This window comes from Parus major, chromosome 4, assembly GCF_001522545.3.
Source record: "Parus major isolate Abel chromosome 4, Parus_major1.1, whole genome shotgun sequence".
NCBI classification, from domain to species: domain Eukaryota; kingdom Metazoa; phylum Chordata; class Aves; order Passeriformes; family Paridae; genus Parus; species Parus major.
Genome location: NC_031771.1, coordinates 43,208,176 through 43,219,182, shown reverse-complemented (window position 1 = coordinate 43,219,182; position 11,007 = coordinate 43,208,176). Strand labels below are relative to the sequence as shown.

At 38.9% G+C, this 11,007-nt stretch overlaps 1 protein-coding gene across 2 annotated transcripts in view; it reads left to right on the top strand.

Annotated features, from left to right (window-relative positions):
* Positions 1-1,148: 1,148 nt before the first annotated feature.
* Positions 1,149-11,007, top strand: part of CWH43 (cell wall biogenesis 43 C-terminal homolog) — a 28,137-nt gene continuing 18,278 nt past the window's right edge. The window contains exons 1-6 of one of the 2 annotated variants that reach the window (XM_015625161.3): positions 1,149-1,335; positions 4,596-4,787; positions 7,905-8,025; positions 8,134-8,288; positions 9,622-9,823; positions 10,831-10,919. In XM_015625161.3, the coding sequence (XP_015480647.1) occupies positions 4,634-4,787; positions 7,905-8,025; positions 8,134-8,288; positions 9,622-9,823; positions 10,831-10,919 (721 nt within the window). In that variant the 5' untranslated portion in view covers positions 1,149-1,335; positions 4,596-4,633. Of the gene's footprint in view, positions 1,336-3,761; positions 3,893-4,595; positions 4,788-7,904; positions 8,026-8,133; positions 8,289-9,621; positions 9,824-10,830; positions 10,920-11,007 lie in introns of those variants that run through there. The other variant, XM_015625160.2, reaches the window with a different exon arrangement.

Here is an 11,007-nt window from a genome sequence, read left to right as displayed (position 1 = left end):
ACCATTAATCTTCTTCCTTTTGCATGACCTTGGCCTCTCAGTTTTATAAGAAACACAAATTGTAGCTAATTTTCTTAAGTACAAAAAAAATCTTTCAGCTTCCATGAGTCTTGGCTATTTGAAGCCCCTTTCACCAGACTATTCTCCCACTCCTTCCTGCCAAACTAGAGAATCAAACTTTGCTGCTGCAAAATGTGCTTCTCACATGGAGGCTGGGCAAGAGTATTGTCCTAAAACAAGTCTTGAAAGTGTATCTAATACATCCTGGGATGTAAAAGGTATTCTTGAATACATACATGAAAACTATTTATTAGATACTGGTTACATGCTATTCTGAGAAACACAATACACAAGAGAATTCCATCTAGAGTACTTAATAACCAATAACTTCTTAACTGGTCCAGCTTAAACTGAACATAAAATGAAAAGGCACTGGAATGACAATTTTCTCATGGGCCATGTGTGTGCCTGGGGATAGTGATTGCCTAGAGATAGGACTGTTTGGTTCTTGCGCCTTTCTGTGTAAAAGAGCCTATTAAAAATCAGTTTAAGCTTTTTAATTGTAACTTTAAATGTAAAGTTGGTTATCACAATTTAATATTTTCTTCACTCTTTCTTTCCAAGATTTATCTGATGTTCCTCAGAGTTACAAAAATGGAGAATAGGTAATAGACAGAAACCAGTAAATTTTAGTGTTTTGGAAGGGGAAACACAAAGCAAAAAAGATTCTTACCACTCCTGGAACAAAACCAACTTTACACATCAAAGAAAAAAAAAATCCAAAGTGATATCAAAAATAAAACAACCAATATGGAACTGAATGTTTAGCTGAGTAGAAATTATCTGTTGTCAGATTAGGAGATTAAGTACGGAGATTTCACAAACTCAGGGAAGGTTTTCAGGCTCTGGCTGCTTGACTGAAGAAACTCTTAAGAAAACACTGAAGGGTTGCCAGGGTCCTGAGGTTCACCACGTTCACCAAAGCAAAGCCTTTCTGGTGCACATATTTAACAGAAACACTCCACGTTTGTATACAGTGCATGCCAGAAGGAGGAACAATTACCACTTATGATAAACGTGGTTTATTTGTCTGTTACAAAATCAAACTGTTAATTGCTTTAAAATTCCCTGGGAAACCAAGCTCCACCCCCGTGCTTTGTAACCATAACAGAACAAGGAAAACGAAGTAAGAGTTACATGGCAAGGCATTGTTCTCATGCTACTTCCATGGGAGTAGGAGTTAAAGGCAAAGGAAAAGACATGAAAAGTCACAGCAGGAAACAGCATACTTCTGAGTAAAACATTAAACTGTTCTCACTACTTACAAGGAATCATGTAAGTTTTCTGTGTCTTGATTGATTCTTGGATGTACTTCTGTTTTATACTTGGTCTGGGCTGTCTTTTACAAGTGAATACTTGGTAATTATGAAGTGTTGAAGATATAGGATTTCCTCTTCTCAGTGTGAAGTACCCAGTGAAGTGTTTTCAGAGATGTGCATGCATTTGTGTTTCCACTAAGATTGTGACAGGTGCCTAACTGTAAACTCCCCACTTCTGCTTTTCTCCAGAGCTGTGGTTTTAATCCTAATCTTTTCTCATACTTTCATTCTTTTTCCCCCCCATTTCTCTGGCTCTTTTTTCTGCTTCTTCATTATGCTCATTCAAGCATCTCAGGCAATATGCAAGGACAACTTCTCACAGGGGTCTGAAAGTTCTTTTAAATGCCAAGTGTTTACCTGGGCTTCAAAACAAGCTTGTATTACAGTTTGAACCCAAATAAAGCATTGTTTTTTACAATCATTAGCTTTAGAAAAGTTTACCCCTGTCAACCAATGTAATTATGAGGCTGTTAAATTCAGATAATCTTTTATGTCTGCCTTAGGGTACGGGTGTCTTAAATACTATTCTGGGATGAAAATGCTTCTTGTTTTGTGAGTGGAAACTCCTACTGTAGTGTTTCCTTGACTTTATTAGTCTAACATCATTGTATTCCTATAAAGATCAAATGCTTTTGCTTTATTTTTTGTCAAGTACACCTGTGGCACTCCAGGAATAAAAAAAAAAATTTAGTTTAAGGCATTGCTACATATACATGTGTAACTAAGCACCTTGCAAGCATTGACTTTTATGTTTAAGACATTACACCTAAAAACTCTCTCCTCTTTTGCTCCTACGCTCATAGATACATCAGCCCTATGGGCAGCACTAGAACGTAACTTTGTGGCATGTGAAGCCAAACTTAATAGTTATTATGAATCTCAGAGAGTACCAAAATACAATTGCTAAATTTGTCAGGATTTGCATTATTTTCATTGCATTATGAGTTTAATGGAAGCCACAAGCATATCAGGTTCACAATTCCAGACAAGTCTAGTTTAACTGGAACTCCACCTCTGAACCATGAAGCAAGATACTGTAATTACAAAAAGTGTTGCAAAATTTTTTCAAATATTTATTGGGTGAGCACATGCTGTGAGCCTCATGCTTCCACTACACAGCTCCAAAAGCAGCCATGTTCTGGGTTTATTCTGGCCAAAGATCTCATCTTCCATTTGCATCACACCACAGCAAGATGAAATGGTATAATCACTTACATAATCCTGAAAGCCAGTGATAAGTGAGCTTAGTAACTATTCTGGTATGACTTTTCTTTAATGAAGAAAAAGAAAGTTGCCTTTAATGACATGGAACTTGGAGAAAATGGAGAAGCTCATTAAATCTAGGAGTCTTATTCTTCCTTCCCTAGTGAGGTCAACTTTTCCATCAAAATACTTTAATTCTTTTGTGGACATTTAAAACACATTTCAAAACTTTAAAACACATTACAAATAGCGGCCAAAATCCAACAGAGTTTTTGTAATAACTGAATCCCATCATACTGTAGAGTAAATAATCACTTGACTTCAGGACTTCTAGGGCAAAATTTAGTTTTGTACCATGTCCTCTCAAACGTCTTGACCAGACTTTATTGCTAAAAATAAGTCATATAGATATTAGGTGTTTATAGTTTATTCCTATGGATTTAGAGTTTCACAAACTGGGGAAAGAGAATGCATCCCGTAAGTTTTATTTAGAATAGGACAGTAGTTTTAACACAGATGAGAAGATACAGATTGCAGTTCTATAGGAAGCTGCATGAAGATTAATAAAGCTTAAGATGGTGATATATTCTAACAGCAAAAGACTTCTTAATTCTTAGCTTATAGTTACAATTTTACTTTTCGTGCCACCCCTCAAAAATTCTAAAATTGAGATTTTGCTTATGTAATTTTTTTGCCAGAACCTGGCAGCTGTGTTCACGGCTGGGTCGATTTAACTCATGATTTCTTCTAAAATTAACAAACGTAGTTACTCAGGAATCTCAGCAAACGAAATGCTTCTTTTGGTGCTTTTCGTAGACAGCATTGCTTTTCAGAAGTCCTTACTCTGCTACAAAACAACACACGTTTCACAGAGGTGAGCACAGTACTAACTCGGACATCCCCGAACGCCCCGTAGTGAACCATGTGTTTGTCCAAGCTGCCGAGTGCGTTAGCTCCTCTTTTTTCCCTCCAGCTTGTGCTATGACAACCTTTTGCTTTTATTTTTCCTGCTGGCGTGACTGCTAAGGGCACAAATGCTCCTTTGCTGACACCTGTGTGGCGGGGGGAATCCTCTTGGCCGTTCAGCGCGGCGGGGCCGTGAGGAGCGCGGAGAGCTCGCTCCGGCCGTGAGGGCTGCGCGCCCCCGCCGCGGGGACGCGGCTCCGTGAGGCGGGACGGGCGGCGGCGCCGCGCCTCCCGGGCACTCGGGACTCGGCTCTCCGTGAGAGGGACGCAGCCCCCGCCGAGCCGGGCGGCGCCGGGGGCGATGTTTCCCCTGTGGAAGGCTGTTCTCTCGGAGAGTCTCCTGGGTAGGTGGCGGCTGTGCCGCCCGACAGGGCCGGGGGCGAGGGGCCGCGGTTAAGGGCACCGGGGGGCTCAGCCGGGACCGGCCGTACCAGGTTTCACGGGGCTCACAGTACATTCAGGCTCTTGGATCAGCCTAGAATTTATTGCTGCTCCCGGCCAAATGTTGGCGCAGGTGTTGCAGAGCCGGTGCTGTGCTGCTCAAGGCAGGGTGCCGAGGGTGGTCGCCAGAGCCAGCACCCGCGGTATCGTCTGCTCGGTGCATCTCCTGGAAACTCAGCGCTGTGCCTGGATAAGGTGTCTCCAGGAGAGAACAGCACACCGATTTACTAGAATAATGCCTTTAGCCACCCGTCTGCCTTTGAGGAGCCCTGAGACTGTGAGTGGATTGCTTATTTAGCCAGCCCTCTGAACACCAATCCTTTCCAAAGTTGAGCGCTTCACTGAGGTTCAAAGGAGGAACTGCTGTGTGAGTGGGGGAAGAGCTGTTTTATTCTCATCATTCTGTTTCCTCGGAAAATGCGCTTGTTTAACTTGAAATAACAAACATTTCTTCACAGAAGGTGGCTGTTGTTGCTTGAACTGCTTTAAAATACATTTGATAGTCTATATGCGAAAGTACAAAATGGTACTTTTTAAGTAATCTCCAGGAAATCTTGTTGAAAATATATGATGGGGTTTTCTTTTTTTGGTTGGTTCTTGTTTTAGGCTACATTTCTTGGTCTCTTTACCATGCACTGCCACCGATGATCTACTACTTCCCACTTCAGACACTGGCACTCACAGGCCTGGAAGCTTTTGCTGTTGCCTTCCTTTCCCCGATATTCTTGACATTTGGCCCCTTTTGGAGGCTGGCTAACAATCAGTATGTCTTAGCCTTTCTGAGATTGACTATGGTTGGTAAGTACACACTGCGGTGAGTTACAGATTCCATTTTGGTATCAGTGTATAAGAATAAACATTCCAAATTGCCTTAAAATTCAGAGGATTACAAAAAGATACAGGAAAAAGAAGTTCTTGCTCTCCCCATACTCATGTTTTGTTGGTTTCTTCTTTTTTCCTCTTAAGCTTTTAGCTATGGTCAGGGAAATATCGTTTGCAGCCATTGTATTGTATAAATACAGAACAAAATCTTTACTTTAATTGCTAGGAGCTTTTAATTTAGTATGAGTGATGCTCAGCTGGAAAGGTGTTTTCAGTATCACTCAAATATTAGCAGAGCAGGTGTTTTTTTGTATTGTGACAACGGGTAGGGATGAGCCATTATAGAACAGCTTGGGGCTATTATAAAAACAGTCTTCTATGACTGAAACATTATTTTTTTCATTTCTGAGGCAGTTTTTTCTTCTAAGAATGTATTTTTAAAATTAAATCTATCTATCTACATGCCTGTAGCAGGTTTATAGGCTCATCCTAAATATGAAATAACCCTCATATGGTGAGTTGCACAGGATGAAAATTTGATCTTAAACTCAGGAAACAGATGCCCCATTTCCTATTCCACAGGTTCCTCCTTAAACCAAGACCTGCTGGGATTCCCACTTTAGTTGTTAGCTAACTGGTGCAAATCTTAGCTCTTGTTGATTTTTAGAAATTTTTTTAGGGGAAGGTTTGGCAGGTACAGCCACATTCAGAAGCAAGGTATTGCTAAAGAGTTTGCCACACCGGATGAACTCAGAGGAGACAATGGTCTCCATCGTGTGTAGAGGTGAAAATGCTGCTGCTGAGTGATGTGTTTCAGAAGCAGCAGATCCTAGCTTCTTATTTGTCAATATAAGATAGACAGATAATCACTTTCCTTATAGTCTTCCTCTTTTACTTTTAGAAGATACAGTAAGAGCATCTTATTTACTTTCCCTGTGTAGTTTTTCTAAAAAGAATTCATGTTCTTTATCTCTAGAAAAATACTAGAGCTAAGCACAGTTTATTGGTTTATTTCATGAACAAGTGTTACCATGTTCTTTCTTTTTCCTACTCTTCCCATTATATCCGTTGTAGTACTTTTCTTGCTGTTTTTTAATAAGCTTCTCAGTGAGCAGAATCTTCAGCTTCTTGCAGCAGGGCATAGTGTAGTGCTTTCTGCAAGATCTTCTAGTTTAGAAACTAGGAATGAGTGTAAGCATTTAAAATTGCACCTTACCTTCCTTCAGATGTGACAGTAACACAAAATTTGCCATGTTTATTTAAGATTAGTCCTTCAGATCACCTTGCTGTGTTTAGTTCACTTTACCAAAAGAGATGGAAGAGATGAAAAAAGTGTGTAATTTTTATTCTGCTAAATAAAGAGCAGTGACAGGCCTATGTTGATCTTTTATGTTAGTTCTGTCCCATCATACTGTGCTGCTGATTCTCCAGTTTCTCAGTTCTTCCTGCTTTTTTCCTCCTTCATGCTGAGACAATTTTATTTATTCTCTTTTTGATCTTTGTTCCTTCTCATAAAGGCCATGGTCTTCCTCTGGGTCTTGTTGAACTGTCAGGGAGAACAATCTACTCTATGCATGCTCCACCCCATTCTTAGCAGTCTTCAATTTCGCAATAAAAAAATTTAAAAAAATCTTCATGGTTAGCTAAGACCAGATATTTATGGGGATGATTTTTTTTTTCTCTTCCGTTTCTTTCTGCCTTTTCAGGAAGCTTTATTTTCCCTGCAATTTCTAATTTCTGTATCCTTTCATACTACTTGATTTTGTGTTCTGTTCAAAAACAAACAAGAACAAAGTACCCTGTGGAAGTGTCTATTTGCATCTGTGTCTTCAGACAACCTATGTTAAATTTGGGTATTTGGATAGATATGTTTAAGTCTTGGGTGTACTTGCACAGCAACAAAAGGTGTGTCTGCTCTAACTTGGCAAACCCATGCTACCTTTAATCAGGATAGCGCACATGATGAAATATTTGAAGAGGCAGGTTTATGGATTGCCAGCACAATTTCGTGACAGTAATCTGTGTGTACTGTACATGAAACCTCTGTTGAAGTCCATGCAAGTACACCTTTACTGCACATTGATCTTGTTTATCATCTTGGCTCTAAGCTTTGCATCTTTTACTCTGAGCAGAATGAGCAGATAAACAGTTGGAGGATTCCTAGCATGTGCTGCCAGAATCTGCAGCTCCATTTCTGACATTACTTGCTTAACATCTCTTCAAGTTTGACTCATACTCACTTAGCAAATGGCTGGTATCAAAACAATGTTGCTGCTTCTCCTGTTGTTTGTCATTGGTCCTGGGCCAGAAGTTCTGGGCCAGAATTTTCCACATTGACTGAAGTTACGAGAATATATGTGGTCCTTAGTCTCTTGCATTGGAAACCTGGTAGCAGAGTTTAAAACTATTGGTAATGCAGGGTCCCTGGGTAATGGCAAAGATGTGTGCACATGCTCTCTTTCAGTGGCTGGGACAGTGGTAGTTTTCAGTAATGAAATGGTGTAGGCTGGTAGTGACCACTTCTGAGACCAGATACTGAGCCAGAGAAAGCCTTGTTCACCCCTACTGAGGCAGTGGATTACTAATCCCTGTGTTGTGTGTGGTGACTGCTCCTGTCTAATAAAGAAAGTGGCTTTGACCATAGTGTACTTATTTTATAAGTGCGCTGTGGCAAAAACCATATCCTTTTTAGAAAGGAGCAGTCACAGTCCTTAAAACTGTATGGCTTTTGATTTAGGTATCTAAGTTCATAGTTGAGGAATATCTGTATGCTTAGACATTTTATCCTTATATCTTCTCTATGGCTCAATCACCCTAAGTACTTAAATAAAGGCAATCACTTGGATTGTTGGATAATTGCTTCATATAATTTTTTTCCTTGAAAATTATAACTGCTATGAAGTCACGTATACCCAGTTTCTGTGTATATCTACAGTTCTTTGGTTTGTTTAAAAATGTGTAGTGTCATGTGTTTTCAGGTAAGTGGTATAACCATTCAAATTACAGACAATGTTGAACTAATGCACAAGAAATCCTTATTACCCAGTCTCTCTTGATCATTAAAGTAGCCTCTGTGTGTGTATTTGTTTGTAGGAAGCTTAGCATCATACCATGCACCAAATGCTTCAATTAGACTACTCATCTTGGCTGCTGGTGTTTCTTCTTCATTGCTGGTTCAAACAGTAACATGGTGGTCAGGAAACAGTTTACAAAGGTATTTTCTTATACTGATAGAATTTAACTGATGTTTCTTCATATGAAAAGCTGTTTTTTTTTTTTTAACCCCCAAATGCCTCACTATTTCAAAAACTGATTCTTACAGGTTCATCAGGATATGGGGCTTCATGCTAGGCAAGATAATGCTCCTTGTTCTTCGTATTTGGTACACATCACTTAATCCAGTCTGGAGCTCACAAGTTGCCAATACTGTCATACTGACAGTTGGTTTTGTAGTAGCAGTGGAGCGAATTCATTCAGGTAAGCATACTACAGCAAAGTGGTTATGAAAAGAACCTAAAGTATACCTAGCTATGTGTCACTGGTTTTGATTCTTTGACTTTTTTTTGCCCAACACGGTTTGGTTTTAGACCTGCTGCATGAGCATTGCAAGCTTTAGATGCCTTGGGGTATTTCCATCTGCCCATAGTATGGCAGAACTGGTATCGCAATTCATACAAGCTGCAGTAAGTTGATGCTGGAACTGCCTCTTTTTCCTTATTGCAGTGTCAACAATATGACAGTAACACAAACAAAGGCATAAGATAGGCCAATAAAACTAGAATGGATTATTGTCTTTCCAGCATGAAACATTTGTGGTGTTTTTGTTATGTTAATTCAGTTTGCACTCTGAGTTTCTTTGCCAGTGTGTTTCTTTTAACAGAGAAGGGGAGACAAGACAAAATTGGGGAACAGCTGATATGTGAAAACAAACAGAAAGATTTGGAGGAATGGACGAGTTGTCCCAATTAAACTTTGCTCAAGTTCTTGGTGTGTTTGCACAGAGTACTCAGCAGTGGGGGCTGGCACAGGCTAAACTGTGGAGGTGGTATTCCCAAGGAAGACAGCAAGGTTGGGTTGGTTAGTTAAGGCAGCTCATGTTAAATCCTTAGAATCTCCTTCCTTCTCAGTATAACCTTAATGAATTAATTGAAAGATAAAACCTTATCTATGTGCAAGTAGGTATAAATTAGCATCATGCATATTGTTTGTAAGCTTGCATTACATGATCTAAATTAAGCCTGAGCTTTCATCAGAATTTAGAAAGGGAATCTAAAGGAGATTAGGAAGGAAATCTGTCTTGTTTGTGGGTGACAAAATGATATGTCTGTGCAATTAAAGGTACTGCTTTCTCCTTAGATGAGGGTGGTTCTAAAGCATGTGGAAAAAAGGAGAAGGAAGGGAGTTTATTTCTGGCTTATTTGGAAGTGTCAGGTTTTGCTCTTATCAGAGTTTAGAGTTTCAGAGAACAGAAGCCTCTGAACAAATTCTAATAACTTTTCTGCTGATTTTCAAAGCCAGTTTAAATATTTAAATTCCAGTAATATGGAAAATAGTCAGATGGGCAGGTAGGCATTTTTAACCACTTACGGTGACTATATTTTCCTGACAGACCCAGGTTGTTAGTAAAGATTTTAAATTTTTGGGGGGTTATCAGTTTCTGATAACACAATCCTAATTAGATGAATTAGCTTTTGTGCATGTAATTTATTCTAGTAAATTTGTGATTTTGGCTATTTCTTTTTTCTCAGTAATATGAGATTGCTAATAGGATTTGACAGTTTGCTTAGCTGTATTTCTATTCTTATTCTAGGTAGAGACAAGAGGAAACAAGAAACAAACAAAACTAGTAATGTGATTAGAGAGACTGCTTCCCATCCTCATTGGTTTTTATCAGGGATTGCTTTTGGCAGCCTCATGTTCCTCACTCTGTGGATATTTGGGGAGGTATCATTAATTTCTAGATGGGCAGTAAGTGGACATCCACATACAGGTCCAGATCCTAATCCATATGGGTAAGTGCATTATTATTATTATTATTATTATTATTATTACTACTACTACTACTACTACTACTACTACTACTACTACTACTACTACTACTACAAAATTGTAATCAAAATCCAGTGCTGTAGTGGGTTACAAATTAAAACTCAACCTGATGGTGGTATAAGAATTTAGACAGAAAAAAGTGGGCACAAGGTACTTCACACAGAGGATTCATTCTTCCTTTGAGATATCTCTGAGCATTTTGTCCAGACCTTAAAATTTTCTGATACAGAATTATTTTTATTTCAGGACTAAAATCTTGGTTTGCCACATTTCAAAACAATGTTTAGATTTAGGACTGAGGTTCAAGGACTTGTGAATGCAGTGTATCTATAATATGCAGTAAATTAGTCTAGTAGTTGGCTTCAGAGAGGAGATGATCAGAGATGCATGCACAAAATATAAAGTAAACTGTGTGCAATATTAAAAGATATACTTCAGCAGATTTTTTGATTAATAAGAATTTAGTCTTAATGCTGTGTGCGGTTCATTCAGGTTCCAAAACCTAGAAAGAGACCAGATTAGTTATTTGGAGTCAACAACATGTGATGGCAGGTGACAGAGTTTATAATCTGGAATTGGTACACAAAAGAGCTTCCCAAGACTAAGACCAGTGTTAGATACTGTAGGAGTCCTTATTTAACATGAAGAAAATAATTCTGCTTGGTGTGGATTCTTCCTTCTCATTTTCTGAGTTTTTTTGCCTTTTGTACCAAGATTTCAGTGGACTGCTTTTTCTCCTGAACACAACTCACTTATACATTACAGTAAATTGCCATTATTTTCAACTGGATGGTTTTTTACATCAAATAAAGGGAAGAAAATATAGCTGAGTGTGAGCAAAATTTAGCTTTGTTTAAAGAATTATATTACCAAGGATCCTCGTCTGTATATCTAGAAGTTTCTTTTTCAATGTCTGGTGTTTTTAAAATCTTATTAGTGCATGTTTTCTTTTTCCTTATTGTTGTTTCAGAGGTACAGTTCTGTTGGGCCTTGCTCATGGACTGATGCTTTCATTTTGGAGCTGGTCTTCTGTCATCAGTTTTGCCTTGTTTCTCATAGGTAGGTGCAAATCCTGAGCAGAATTTTTGTCTGTTACCTTATTGCCTTTACTCAAGTACTCTGACCTGACACCACATCTCAGAAAAGT